This window comes from Bicyclus anynana, chromosome 20 (assembly GCF_947172395.1).
Source record: "Bicyclus anynana chromosome 20, ilBicAnyn1.1, whole genome shotgun sequence".
Classification (NCBI taxonomy): Eukaryota; Metazoa; Arthropoda; class Insecta; order Lepidoptera; family Nymphalidae; genus Bicyclus; species Bicyclus anynana.
Genome location: NC_069102.1, coordinates 2198102 through 2214418, shown reverse-complemented (window position 1 = coordinate 2214418; position 16317 = coordinate 2198102). Strand labels below are relative to the sequence as shown.

The 16317-nt window shown below is 34.6% G+C and overlaps 1 protein-coding gene across 1 annotated transcript in view; it reads left to right on the top strand.

Moving 5' to 3' along the window:
* Nucleotides 1–517: 517 nt before the first annotated feature.
* The window catches only part of LOC112047062 (myb-like protein AA), a 33682-nt gene continuing 17882 nt past the window's right edge, over nucleotides 518–16317 (top strand). Inside the window, exon 1 of the mRNA XM_024083975.2 lies at nucleotides 518–675. Coding sequence (XP_023939743.1) covers nucleotides 658–675 — 18 coding nt within the window. The 5' untranslated portion in view covers nucleotides 518–657. The remainder of the gene's footprint in view (nucleotides 676–16317) is intronic.

Below are 16317 nucleotides of genomic sequence, written 5' to 3'. Positions count from 1 at the left end.
TTGGATTTGATAGATCACGATCTCGCTAATAAAGTTAATTTAATGGCGCGTTGAAGTCTTTTATATGTCGAGGCGTTAATATGAAGCAATAGCAATGTCAGGTTGATAAATTGACTGTTATTTATCTAACTTTGCTTTTGGTCTACTGCTTTTTTATGAATGAAAATGAAAATTATTGGAGAAAAGTAACCTTCCTACCATACAAGAATTAAAAGATATAGGATATATAAATAATAATCTATCAATATCTAAAACCTACGCTCTAAATCTAGGTCTAATCTAGGCTCTAAATACCCTACAAGGAAGTAGGGATTGCCCTGTAGATATTCATTTTATAAATACTAGTTTAAAAATGTACTTGTATTCTGTAAAAAACGTCTCCGTAACAATAAAAAGCCGTAACAAACATAACCAACCATCACATCATAGAAGAGGTAAAAAAATCACACAAACGACCTTATCCCAATTTCCCTCTCGACGAGACTCACCTCTCCATTTACATAACACTGTGAAGGTTGACTTTCTTTAGGGGGGAGGCTGTATGCGACGCGGTCTTTGCCTCAGTTGTGAAGACGCGCGCGCCCGCGCAAGTGTTGTGACAGTTGACATTGACAGTTCCATTTTTTTCCCCCCAACCGCTGATAGTGTTCGGATACCATGAGGCTCAGTTTTTGGGTACGTTCCATTTTTGAATACTTTGTAGAGTGCGATGAACTTTCGTCAGTAAAAGTTATTGATATTGGAAGTCATAAGTTTCGAACGCGCTTTGATTGGAAAGTAATATGATATATTGTAAAAAATATTGTTATGCTAATTTTGATTTTTATTAATTTAGTTATTGTAAGCTAGTTTGTTTGTCATTTAATTGATTAATCTGTACCATGTTTCAATGTATTATCATTAAAAATTTATTTTATATTTCATATCGTGCAGCGATGCGTTTACGGTTGTGTTAATTAAGCTTTTACGTTGCGTCAATGTTTGACAAAGATGCTCGGAGGCAATTGAATCAGCTTTCATCTTTATTCAAGAACTAGTGATTAATTATTTACGGAATGACATATTATTTAACAAATATTGTAAATATTGATGATTTAAAAAAAGCAACTGATAAGCAATCGTCGTACTTGACGTTTGAAAAGTGTATTTAAATTAAGCCTACTTGAAATACACGATTTTTAATTTGATTTTGTCCTTACCGATTACGGAGCACCTTTTTAAAATGTAGTCTTGTCAATGTAAACGAAGGTTTGAAGGCTTTTGAAATATGTAAATAAGTACCGTGCGCAATGCATAAATTAATGATCTTAAGTCTTAAATAAGAGTTTAACTTTAAAGATTTGACCCACAAGATACGTACAAATTAATTACTTCAAATATGAATATTCAATTATTTTTTGACCAATACATACATGAATGTATACAAACTCATAATGCAAAGTAAATTTAATAAAATATAAATTATAAATCATACTGAAATAACAATTACTTACAATATATTTTTAACATGGACCTACTCAATCTACTTCCCTTAAAATAACACAAGCGAAGAGAGTACAAGAGAAAATAAAAGTGCCCCGAAAATGGACGGTCCTTTATTTATTTTTAAAACTATTCATTCATTTATAATAATCTTTGACCTATTTTTAACTGAAAGATATTGGAAAAATTTGGGCCTCATATTTTAAATACACCTTGCACCTGCATCACTAAAGCTATCTGGAAATATTTTATTTTATTTTCATAAAACCACGGAATAGTTACCAGGGTTGCATAAATACTAGCATGTGGTGTTCGCAGTACAAATCAAATTAATTATTACTCAATATCGATACATCCTTTCTCGAATTGCGTAAAAGCTTCAACGCGAGGAAGTGTGTCAGACGAGCGACGTGGAATTTGCGAACGGAACTCTACACATCAGCCGCTTACACACCAAAAGAGAAATGCTAAGCTATAAATATTTAGGCTTTCTTTCGTATCGCTTTGTATTCTTGTTGTAAAAGTTTATTTATGTCGGAAAAAAAATTGTCGATAGCGCAACTGTGAATGTTGGTTTGAATAAGACAACGCTAATCGTCTTAAATTGAAACCAGAAGGTACGTTGAGTTGTTATTGGAACTAAAGCACAATAATGTGACGTATACCATACGTATAAAAATATTATCAATGAATTAATATTCATACTAAGGCAAAAATTAAGTCTAGTAATTAGAAATTTGTTCTTCTTTTAATAATCTCCTTTATGACAAGTCTTCTATTTACTAAGAATCTCTTGTAGGTAGTCAAGTTTTGGAAGCTTTTTAACAAGAGACGATAAAAGATAATACTTTTACCTTTTTATGTATAGGTTTATTAATTTGATCATATATATTTTTTATGTGTGTTCCCAGTTATCTTCGTCGTTTTGTTTAAACTCATTACTGTACATTAAGGTGACACGCGTATACAAGCATATAGATGTTATGTTGCTGTCGTTAGTAAATTAAAAAGTGTTAAGTTTATAGCTGTTAGTGGACAAAGCCTTAACGACAACCTGCCGAGTGGGCAGCGTGTTCAGTTTTCTCTTGTTTATTCACCAATCCAAAGCATGCATAAGTGGGTATAGCTTTTTATTAAACATAAGAAAATCATTTTAACTGACAAACAACTGTCATTTTTTAAACATTGACAGTTTAATGAAAACCAAATGTCATGCTGGCCCATTCACTATTTTGGTCGTTATTATCAACCTATTAAAATAAACACCAAATCAATTGATGAACTTTCAAATACATACTGTATGATATCTACCAGTAGGTAAGCACCGGATGACATTAATTGTTACATATAATCTCAATTTCGTATATGTCAACTAGCATACGTCAAACATAGTGAATTAGCCTGCTGGTTTTTATTAAGCTACTAGCGGACGCCCGCGACTTTGTTCACGTAAAAATCCATGTATCTTTCAACCTCTATTTCACCTTCACCACCTTGTAAAACATACGAAAATATGAATTATTTTCGTATGTTTTACATATAATAAATAATCCAGTAATCATTTTACAAAAATATAACATAAAACATGAACGATTTATGAAAAAAAACTTCAACCCCTTTTAACCTGAATAGAAATTTGGATAATCTTGAATTTCATTATTATTAGTATTTTTTTGTAAATAAAGGACTTTCTATACAAACGCTCAACCCCTACTTCGTCCCCTTCTGATTTTATTTTTGCGACACAAAGTATCCTATAACCTTCTTTGTATTATGGTCTAAAATGGTGCTAAGTTTTTGTTTGAATTTATTCGGTAGTTTCAGCGTGATGCCCGGTCAAAAAAACACGGGCGAAAAATAAAAAAAATGAATTTTTGGCTTCAGTATCTATAATAAAATGCCTGTAAACAAAAATTTTCAAAATACCTTCTATGTCCTTAATTAGACCTGTCACAGTTTATTGAGTATAAAAGTCAAATGTCAATGCAGTTTTCATATAAGACTTGAACTTAGGAATCTGTGATCTGAAGCTACCACTGTGACAACGAGACTAAAGCTTTGAAAACATACAAAAAAAATACTTTAATTTAAATATTATTAACTCGCCGATGCACCACGGTTTCACCCGTCAGAATACACTACCAATTAACGTGGCTGTCTAGTGAAAAAATATATTTTTTAATCGGTTTGTCAGTAACCCTATTCAGAGAATTCTACCCCTCTACAACACCATAAACTTTATCTCTTTATAATGTTGTAGTATAGATTAGTATAATAGTTACAGATGGTGCCTGGGATCGAATCCCGACCTTCCTCTATTCGCATACCTAAAACAAAAAATAATTTAATTAAATTAATAAAATAACATAGAAAGTTTACACTAAACATTATATTTCAATACACATTTACATACATAATGGTGTGCATTATGAGGTATTTAGGTTTCACAACACTCATCTCGGCAATTTGTGTGCAAAGTAGACAGACGGGCAATAAAACTCTAAATTGTTGTTACGTGTTGTTATGTCACACGTGTGTTTGCTTCGGAAGTTATGTCTGGTTAAAAAAAAAACTTTTTTGAAAGGTATGTTATGCGCCGTTAAGTCGTCTTAATCTACGTATGTAAGAGTAATTCTTCCTAATTCTTATGTAGATACTTGACAATCTAGCCGATACTCTGCGGTTTCATCCGCGTAGTTCCCGGTCCCATGAGAAGATGGAAATAAAATATAGCCCATGTCGCTCGCAAAAAACGTGGTTTTCTAATGGTACAAAAATTTTCAAAATCGACTCTACCTCTCTACCCACAAACTTTACCTCGGTTTGGATCGTGCCACGATGCAAGAACTAGCTCATGACTAAGGGCTCCGTATGGATTCGAAACTAGTCGGGCATACTCCGATCTAATATCACGTGAGTTTCATGATCAAGTAAACTTTACCTCTTTATAATATTAGTATAGATTAAAATAAAACTGGTATTTAACCGCGAATAAGAATGGTGGGTTTTAGTTGGTCGTCTCTTTGAATTTTAATCCCTTCTTAGCTGTAATAGTTTTCTTTTTAATTGCATTAGGAACTTCTGTAATTTTTTTCATGTATCCATAAACAACCTAGCTTTGTGTATTTAAAACTTTGGACTGAAGGGAATTATGCAATCTTTGTTTTTACCCAAAAATGTGGGAGTTTCGCGGTGATATTTAAAAAAAGATTTTTTTTTTTTATTGGTTTTTATTTTATTTATTATTATCACATATATAATTTTTGTGGTGCATTCCCAGCTTAAATATTGTAATATGATAATCAAAAATTAAAAGGGATTTTCCTGGGCACATTTTTCATCCCCTGCAATCTGACTTAATATAACCCATTCAAATGAAATCTGGATTGACTAGGCTATAAATTAAATAAGACCATCGCAGTTATGCAATGTTCTCACTTGAAAATTCCCAAGCTATAAAATTATTCAAGTTCTTTAGACTAGGTACGAGTATTTTATTTATTTCAGCGGTTTCAAAATAACTCCCACGCATATAAAAGTATTTAATAATTGGAGTCAAGGTGAAGTCAATAATAAATGATAGTGCAATAAAATACCCTGATACTGGTGACCCGCACCTTAAAAGTTTTTAAATTGAAAAAAAAAATAAAGTAGATATTTTTATCTTAAAATGGAGAGGACTGAAGAAATTATGGTAATGTGCTCTGATTGCATAATATACTAATGTTCACTTTAGCATTTGGAACGTACAAAACCGTAAAATATGAGACTTAGACAGTTACAGTCTACAGAACACGAAGATTGAACAACACAAACAAACAATAAACAAACAACAACAGACAATAACAAACAAAGTCATGTTTTGTAAAATCGACGCTCTGAAAATGAGATCAATTATCATTATCATGATTATCAACCCATATTCGGCTCACTGCTGAGCTCGAGTTTCCTCTCAGAATGAGAGGGGTTAGGCCAAATAGTCAATCTCGCTGGCCCAATGGCAGACTTCACACACGCAGAGAATTAAGAAAATTCTCAGGTATGCAAGTTTCCTCACGATGTTTTTCCTTCACCGTTCACAAAGTGATATTTAATTTCTTAAAATGCACATAACTGAAAAGTTGGTGATGCATTTAACCGGATTTGACCCTCCGGAATTGGGGGCAGAGGTCATATCTACTGGGCTATCACGGCTCTCAAGCTATCAAGCAAACATCCTGATCTATTTTTTATCAGCAGGAAGTCACACGGAACTCCGCTGCCGCGGTGACTTGTGGGAGATCGGATTACTCTTTACCTACTAATAAACAGCCGTCTGTTCTTACATCGATAAATACTTCTTTGACAGACTAAAAACACTGCACAAGCTTGCCCTGCATCTCAACCTGATACATAGTTATGTTATGCTTACAATCTCACTGGCAACCATATCCTTTTAACTTAAACATGGCATTGCTGTTTTATAACAGTACGAGACTGTGGTAAGAGTATTTCTACTGCCAAATGGCGAAAGTACCAGGGTGTGATATCAGAATGAGCGTTCTAAAAAAGCAATAATAAAGCAAAAATAAAAGATAAAAGAAGATCAATACTCACCGAGCGAAGGTGGCAAGTGTGTGGTGTAATTACAAATAAACAACCACCTGAGCTTACGTTGATTAACTTTGTCTTGTAACAGCACTCAACGAATATGCCCTGCATCTAAAACTGAGGCACAATTAAGGAGTTTTATTATTTGCATGTAATTTCACTGGCAATCATATCCTTCTGACTGGATCATACCAATGCCTTTTAATATTAAGAACTAATCAGTTATTGTTATCGTATCTCTACTGTCAAATGGCGAATATACTTTACTTAAGTAGGTACTTTAACAGGGTAATATCAGAAAGATCAATTGTACAGGATAAAAACAAGACCAAAACACACATCTTGGCACACTGATCCATTTTTTGCCACCTGATATAGAGCTTTATTATTTACTTGTAAATTCACTAGCATCCTTCTTATCGGTATGATTCTATCTTACCGATTCTATTTGAAAATAATAGTGTATCTACAATAATAGCATTTCTACTCTGTAATGGAGAAAGTATTTTACTTGAATGATATCACAAAAGGGCAAATGTATTGGACAAAAACAAGATCAAAACACACATCCTGGCACACTGATCCATTTTTTGTCACCTGATATAGAGCTTTATTATTTACTTGTAAATTCACTAGCATTCTTCTTATCGGTATATTTCTACTCTGTAATGGAGAAAGTACTTTACTTGAATGATATCACAAAAGGGCAAATGTATTGGACAAAAACAAGATCATAACACACATCCTGGCACACTGATCCATTTTTTGTCACCTGCGGCAGGAAGCCAAGCCGCGGCGGTGCCGGTGGTGGCAGGTGCGTGGTTGAATTACTAATAAACAACGTTTTCTACGCCCTACTTGCGGTTCGGTTACCACAATCGCTAAACTTGACGTTTATGATTAGAAATTTCGATACCTGGTTTTGTCGTTAATGTTTTTCGCTTGATTCCGATCATTTCGCGGTTTTTGCTTCCTTTTTCCTTTCGTTGGTTTAATTAGATTTGTCGAAAATAATAAAATTAAAGGAAATGGTAATTGTGTTTCTCTGCATAAAAATAATGTCTTTGATCTGGTTTTGATAGCGTTGCTGCTTTTTTTATTTATAATTATTGTAGTTAATTTATGTTTCCCCTCTAGTTGAGTCGATAAATCTTCTAAATGTGGATACAAACGATAGAAAATCCACTTTAATGAAGTGGTCATTTGGATTTTATAGGCTAATGTAAGTAATCGAAATTTTTAAAATTACATAGGCCCCATTGGTCTATAAAACTTTAGAAATATATCATTAAACTTTAGATCATTATCCAGTCCTGGAAAAGACCAGGATTGAAGCAGAGTAAGTAACAAATTATTATTATTTTACAAAGAAAAAGTTTTAATGTAGGTAATACTAGCGGACGCTCGCGACTTCGTCCGAATGGAAATCAATGTAAACTTTCAAGCCCTATTTCACCACTTTAAAAAGTTTGAATTTTAAAATTTTTTAGATATTTAGTATTTTTTTTATGATTTATGAACAAATTTTTAAAACTGTAACTCATATCTCCTGCGTGCATGGTTAATCTCAATATGAGATTGGAAAAATTCGGTTAGAAGCATATTATTAAAGCAATGTCAATGATATTTTATACTAGAGATGAGGCACTAGCTCATCAAAACTGAGGCGGACAAATGTGGACAATTGACTTAATTTCATTTAGTCGTTTATTAAACAAACAAATAATACCTAAATATCGTCTACAATGTCGAGTTGTGTGTTCAGGAAGTGTAAAGACTATATATTTACATAAATATATAATGGAACTAAAGAGCACGTGTGCGCTCAGTGGTGTAGCAAAATCCGGATCACTTTTTGCGGTAATTTTGTAGGGACGTAACCTATCTATATTATAAAGTTATCATTGGGCAGTACACTGACTGACTGTAACATCTTTTGTATTGGTATCTTGCAATGAATAAATGAATTTGAATTTGAATTTAAAAATAAAGTAAATAAAAGCTCTTTCTTTGTAAACAGCGAAGGTTTTACAATGTTAATGCTAAGCTCGGCCTTGACTCTGTCCGATTGGCCACGTTTCCGATCGCACGTAACGCCAATTTAACGGTACGTTTACTGTCGCTCCACCTGCTCTACTTTACTACGGGAAATAGACAATAGTTACTTTTTTAACCTACTTCAAAAAAAGGAGGAGGTTCTCAATTCGACGAGTACCTATGTTTTTTTTAATCTTTATTACGTCTCATAACTTTTATGTATTAACCAATTTTGAAAATTCTTTTTTTGTTTGAGAGAGTTGGTATACCTACTTTCAGATTACACTATGCTAGGACACACTAAAAACAGAAAAAAAAATGTTTTTAACAAAAAAATTTAACCGACATCAAAGATGCTTTATCTACCTATACAACAACATTGTATCTATGTTCTGTCTAATGATCGATTTGAAGGCGGCGAATATTGCAGTAGAAATTGCGATGAAGAAAAAACATCGTGAGGAAACCTGCATACCTGAGAATTTTATTAATTCTTTGCGTGTGTGAAGTCTGCCAAACCGCATTGGGCCAGCGTGGTGGACTGTTGACCTAACCCCTCTCATTCTATGAGGAGACTCGAGCTCAGCAGTGAACCGAATATGGGTTGATAATGATGATTTCAAATGTTACGCCAAAATTGGCTTTTATACGGCAAAATTTCCTAAAATAGTAAGTTGTCACAAAGGTAACTTTCTAAAAAACTTTCTGTTAAAAAAGGAACTTCAAGCTTTTGCTTACAAATCGGTGTATTGAACTAAATTCTATTGTGTTCTTTATTTACTGACAAGTTGTGGAGGTCAAGTGTCAGCTATATATAAAACCTCGCTAAAACTGGTCTCGCCACTTATCTGGGTTAAGAATTACAAGTATTAATGTATCCTGAGGTTCCGGTCTTCAGAAATACATTACTATATGTTCAATGGCATCCAATATCTATATAATTTCCGGTATTTTATTACAGGCGAATTCAGATTTAACAGTTTGTGTAATTTCATTGTAGCAGACCAAACATATTGTACTGCCACGTAATTTCATTTATAAAGACCGCAATAAATATCGTATTTTATGTAGACCTTTTATCTGATGGCGTACCATTTTTGTATTTCTTTTTGCCCCCCTTCATGAAATACATAAATTATCTCTCAAATGGCAACAATACTTTAAACTACATACCATAAACTTAAATCGTGTGGGTGCCTGTGATGTTACAAGCACTGGACACAATTAATAAAACACCTAAGTCTCTAGACGCACGAGGAAAGCGGATTTATAAGACGTGTTCCTAGTAGGTGCCTATATAAGTGTACTTTATAATTGTGTGCTTGTTTCTCTGATATCTTAAGGTTTTGTTTATTCTGGCACTACTTTATTACAAATCCCGCGGGAACTTGAATTTTTCCAGGATAAAAAGTAACCTATATGTTAATCCGGCGTATCTTCATTCCACATTATAGCCAAATCCATTCAGTAGTATGCGTGAAAGAGAAACTAACCTCCATGCAACCGTACATACGAGTATTTGCACAATTATAATATTATCGTCGAATGTCGATGTACTTACTCCTTTTTCGTTCTTTTGTGTAGATATGCCTGCTTCGATACTGTCTGAGCTCTTGATCCGTTTACATGATGCAAAATTATTGTACACTAGCGGACGCCCGCGACTTTGTCCGCCCGTAGACCTCTTTAATCCAGCCCTTAGTAGTATGGTGTAACTTCTCCCGTTTTCCCAACATTTCCCTTGACTGCTCTGCTCCTATTGATCATAGCATGATGAAAAGTATACTATAACCTGCTTAGGAGTACGAAGAGTAATTGTCCCAAGTTTCGTTAAAATCCGTTGAGTTGTTTTTGTTTCTATAACAAACATACAGACAGACAGACAGCCAAAAATTTTACTGATTGCATTTTTGACATCAGCATCGATCACTTATCAGCCCCTGATAGTTAAAAAAAAATCCGTCAATTCCGTATATTAAATATATTTCCAAAAGTTATTTTGGAAATATATTTAATATACGGAATTGACCTCTCTACAGATTTATTATAAGTATAGATAGATAACGTCTCCATAGCTGAGTATCGTTGACACCCATGTACCTACAACATACCACAATGTTAATATCACTAGACCTACCCTTAGTACACAACAATCATCGGAAGCAGATGCTTAGTTAGCAAACAATGCAATAATTGTTGATGACATTGTTTTAGCCGGCTAGTGATTGGATTACAAGGCGGATTTGCCGGCTATTGTCTTATTCGTCACTGCGTTTGTCGCGTTAGATGCGGCTTTGTCAGCATATTATCGTTTCGCAGCATGACCGGATATTCTTACCTGTGACTAAATCTTTCTACTAGTTAGGTGATTGGTAATTCTATCTTTTACGCATATTTGCTTATTTAAAATAATTTCCCTCGGAACTGCACTTCCATTTCAGACTGGCCACTGATCTGCGCCAGCCCTAAATTCTGAAGATAGATTTATTACCAATAGAAATCATCAAATAAATAATATAAAAGTGGCATTTTCTGTATCGATATATCGGTGTGCCGATTTAATGATATAGACCTCTTGCGTGGACTTCCAAATACCTCTCAAACTGACAGCATCCATCGGCTCCTTTTAGATGTTACTTTAAGCAAAACATGGATTTACTAAATATATATTTTTTAATAATCCACCTATATATCCTAGTTCTAAAGGTACTAAAATATCATCATTATCAACCCATATTCAGCTCATTTGAGACACGTGATATTTAATTTCTTAAAATGCACACAACTGAAAAGTTGGAGGTGCATGCCCCGGACCGGATTCGAACCCACACCCGTAGGTAACACACCATAAGGTAGTAATACGATAACTATCAACTACGGGTATCAGTTAATTTAATTCACTGTATAATCGGTGCCGCCAAAAATATAAATCATACCTAAACCATAAATTAAACGTGATCCACCAAACACTCGATCACTCCGAGCGCGTCACCGTCCCACCCTCCGTGAAAGTCCATTCATATCACATCGCACATAATTGCAAATTAGCTCAAAAAATAAGCACGAATCGCGACCTTAACACGCACTAATAAGTGCCACGAGTTGAAGTAACTTTTACTTTTTTTTTAACGGCTCCGTAACCGGCAACGCAAACACCGGTTCACTTTCGGTGTAAGATTCGTAGTTAATTCTTCGGCCCATGCGAAGGTTGTATTGTATAATGGTTACGTCAGTTTAAACGTTTGTTCAAATGCGTTTTTACGTGGAAAATGCGTGACACATCCGCCTCCGTCGTTAGACGTTTGAACTTGTTAAACGTTGTCTGTTCTTCTTTCTTTTCTTTTTTTCTTTATTTATTCCATTTTAGTAATTAACCTGACATACGGTTTTTTTGATAGACCAATTTCTATGTTGTAATAAAATTTGTATCTCACAATTAGCGGAAACACTAATTGAAATTGAAACACATTCATAATTTAATGTAGGTAGTTACAATGAATTGGACGTTTTGGAGATTAACCAACACAGTGACACGTAGTTTCTATTTATTAAGACAAAACTTTGTTAAGTAGGTAACCTAAAATAACAACGTATTTTTCTTAAACATTACAGAGTATTTTAAATAACTATAATAACCAAAACACTTAAATTTGAGTCAACATACCATATTGTGCCATTTGTAAAATTCACGACGACTCTTCATTTTGAATACAATACGCTTTCAATATTTGTGTTTAAACATACACCTTCATGAATACTTAGTGAACTAGAAACTTGTGCGCGATGTTCACAAAAGAAGCCGAGTCATCCTCTAATAATGTACTGCGGAGTGACGCAGGGTGGTATAATAGAGCCAATGGTTTTTAACCTTTACATTAACAAAGTTACTGGTCCTGATCTTTAACCTACAAATGTTATTGATTGAAATGCCGTAAATATCCCGTGTTGAAAGGCACATCACAGCGTGAGACACATGATGTCTAAGATGAAATCTAAGTACGAACAAATGCCTTGATTACCTTATCTAATGTAATGGAGAGAGAATCTGCAAAGACCAGACCTTTGTTATTTTATAAAAGTACACCTACTATATAATCAAACTGTAAGTACATAATCTAAATCTAATAACGCTTTAAAACTTAAAAGCTCAGCGACAAATTAGCTAAAATTTTGAAACAATAAACAACAGGGATAGATTAAAAGACTAAATAAATATAGTCAAAATCACAGGCTTAAGCTGGATGTATTTATTATACTCTTACCGAAGTTTATCGCACTTTTAAACTTAAGCTAAATCATTACTACCAACAAATTACACAGGAGCATAATTATCATTTGAACAAATCCAATAGAAGGCCTATGAAAGACCACATTCATGCACATAAAAGACTATCTTGCAAATAGAAAGTGAAGTTAAAAGGTCCAAGCCATTAATTTTAATTGAGGTCATAACTCGTAAAATAAATCTAACAAGATCTGCATTTCTAAAGAACAATAAATTATAAATAAATTACATTTAAAAAATAAAGAGGAAATACATAAATTACATAAACGGTCGATTAGTTTTAATTAGTTGATCGGTCGCCAACCTTAATTAAGTGGCTTGTTTGAAGCTGTTGGTAATGGTTTTAGAAAAGACAGAAATTGATGTAATATTTGGCCTTAGTCGTTTGAATTTTGGACAAAAAATTATAAGTTTTGTAACTATAATTATAAATTAAGTCTAGTCGTCAAAGTATCATAATACTAAAACCCTGCACACAAATTTGATAACTAAGTACGTTAGATTTAATTAGATTTTCAGGTAGACTTAAAAAGTAGTTTGAGATTTTATAAAGCCTATTTTAATAAAAATGGTATTTTTATTAAAATAAGCTGCAAGCTGTATAAAAGAATCTATAATAAATAAGACACAAGTATATTCTATGCCATAAGTTCATACACCTTTAGTTACAAAAAAGTTATGTAATATTAAAATATAAAGAGTCGTTTATATTATGATACAAACTTCGAACTGTGTTAACCGTAACCAATTTTTCAAATACATTGGTGTGTTTAATTTGATAATGACTATAAAAGATTCGATTACATAAAAACGCGTTTTTAATAAACGTCGTTATATAAGTTTATCTAAGAGTGTTATCTTTTAAACTTGTTAAACTGCATTTATTAATAACTAGTGGACGCCCGCGACTTCGTCCACGTGAAACCCTACCCCTACCCTACCCTGCTCCCACCCTACCAATCCTACCATGCCCCTAATCAAAACTACCTTTACCGTACTTTTACTCTTACTCCTACCCCTACCCTATCCCTATACCCCTATCCTACCGCTACCTTGCGTATTCTATGTCCACCTACTAGTTCTAAGCTACTGCTCTACCAATTTTCAGCCAAATCAGCCCAGCTGTTCTCGAGTTATACCTAAATAGTATAACCAACACGACTTTCTTTTATAACAACGAATATATAGAAGTTAACTATAATTTTAAAAATACGAGTACATAGAAGTTAACTATAAGTTTAAGCCCCAATAGCTCAGTGGTAAAGGGGCCGGCCTCATCACCGAGATGTGGTGGTTCGATCCCCACCCAATGGACTAGTGTCGTACCCACTCCTAATACAGTCTTTTCCGACTAATGGGAGGTGAAAGAGAATATTGGACATAATATTCAAAACATAATTATTTAATTAATTTAAATTCTTTTAAAAAGAAGAAAATATATTATTTATCAACCTGCCAAATCTACAATGTCGAGTGGTGTGTTTAGTGTGTTAATATTTAATGTAAGTAAACACAAAATTGTGCATGTGCGCGCTCAGTAGAGTAGCTAAATTCGGACCACTTTTGTATCATCATTATCAACCCATATTTGTCTCACTGCTGAGCTCGAGTCTCCTCTCAGAATGAGAGGGTTTAGGCAAATAGTCCACCACGCTGGCCCAATGCGGATTGGCAGACTTCACACACGCAGAGAATTAAGAAAATTCTCTGGTATCTAGGTTTCCTCAAGATGTTTTCTTTCACCATTTGAGACACGTGATGAGTAATTTCTTAAAATGCACATAACTGAAAAGTTGGAGATGCATGCCCCGGACCAGATTCGAACCCACACCCTCCGGAATCGGAGGCAGAGGTCATATCCCCTGGGCTATCGGTCCCACTTTTGTATGCACGTAATAAATCTAAGAGTATAAAATCTTCGCTGCCTTCATCAAAAGGCTTACTTTCAAGCTTTCGACTTTTGATCCAATCTAGTGTCTCAATATGCCTACTCGTAAGATGAGCCTTAGGATGATTATGATTCACGCTACTCGTATCATAAGAAGCTTAAGATATTAAGTGAATCATATTATTTTTAGATAAGATTATCAGTAGACCCACCACACTGCTTTGACGTCTGACGTGGGTTAACGAGCTTATAAAAAAAAAAAGTTTTAGAAATCGGTCCAGGCGTCTTTGAGTAATCGGTGTACATACATAAAAAAAAAATACCGACCGAATTGAGAACCTCCTCCTTTTTGAAGTCGGTTAAAAAAGAAAGAAAGAAAAGACGTTTATTTTAAAAATTGTGCCACACACCACAATCCCTAAGTACTATTTTAGCATATTAATTGATTATGAAACACGGCTAAAACTCATGTGATATTAGGTCGGAATATGCTAGTTTCGAACCATACATACGGGGCTTAGTCATGAGCTGGTTCTTGCATCGCGGCACTATCCAAACTGTAAACTGTTTAAATTCTAAAATACTATTGTAGCGTCCGATGCCTCAACCAGTTGAGCTAGGCAAGACCAAAACTGTCAGCATTTTGCTGCATGAACCAAGCAAATGCCGGTGATTTTCAGCACTGATTTTCAACTGATTTATAAAACAAATTGTATTAAATTAAAATTATGATAATGACAGTAACACAAATAATTCAAACTAGCTTCCTACGAAATTGAAATTCAGTTTAGTTAGCTTTTCAAAATGTGCAAAATAGCTACCTATTTTATATCAGTAACAAACAATGATATTTCATACTAGAGATTACATTAGCGCATCAAAACTGAGGTGGACAAATGTGCATAAGTGTCTTAAGATAAGGTAGGGATAGGGTAGGGTAGGGGTATGGTAGGGGTAGGGTACGGGTAGGGTAGGTAGGGAAGAAGCGCACATAAGTCAAAATGAAGCTTGACCGGGTCCGATAGTAGTTCCTATAAGTAGCTGCCTTCCGATCCGGTGGTAGAATCTTTACAAATAGTCAACTGACGTGTCAAAAGTGCTTTTAAACTGAGCCTACTAGAAATAAATGATTTTTGATTGTGATTTTTTGATTTTTTAGGTCCTCATTAGCATAATAGGCTTATAGCTTATTTTGGGAGCTTAGACACACCACGGGTTCGATCACTATCACCTGGGTCTTTAAAAATAGACTGGTCTTAGTCGTTATTCTTTATCATTATATGGAATAACGACCAAACGTCTTGAAAAATACATTGGTAGTAAAAATACTGACTTATGTTTAAGTACTAGAACGCAAGACTTAATATTAAAACGTTAACCAACTAAAACGTGAACTAATTCAAAACATCCGAAGGGTCTATTAAAAATAAACTACAACGTTGTGATTACATTTGTACCTTTAGTTGTTACCGCCAAAGACGAAGCGTAATCGCGCCGTTGTTTCACTCTCACTCCAAAACGAACGGTGGACTGGTTGACGGACTGGTCGGCAGACGGGTCGGACGACTGGTCGCCCCGGAATGCCGTAGAAAGCTCGAATCGTAATGAAGAGGCGGGCGGGACGCCGCGGGTTTTCAAAATAACTTTGTCGTTAGAGAAATTGTTATGTTGTTTTTGTTATCAATCCTTCTCAGTAAATATACTCGCAGATATATCCTCTTTATCAGCTTTTTTCTGATTGTGTAAGTTTCGTAGGCTCCAATAGAACCCCAGTGACGTCACTGGGGGGTTTGATCGAGTGCCTGATGGGGCCCGAAGGCTGAAGTAAATATGGGCGTCTCCTCTGAGACTCGGATCTCAGCTTAGAGGGTCATTCTAGAAGGATGTTTTGACCTGAGTGTATCAGTCCGAGCGCCCACGAGATCGTGGATTTAAAACCCACATCCAGATGACGTCAGATATCGGCCCACATGGTCAGGGGATATTAATCCACTACCCTGATGCAAAGCTTAGGGTGGAAATTATGAATTACTTA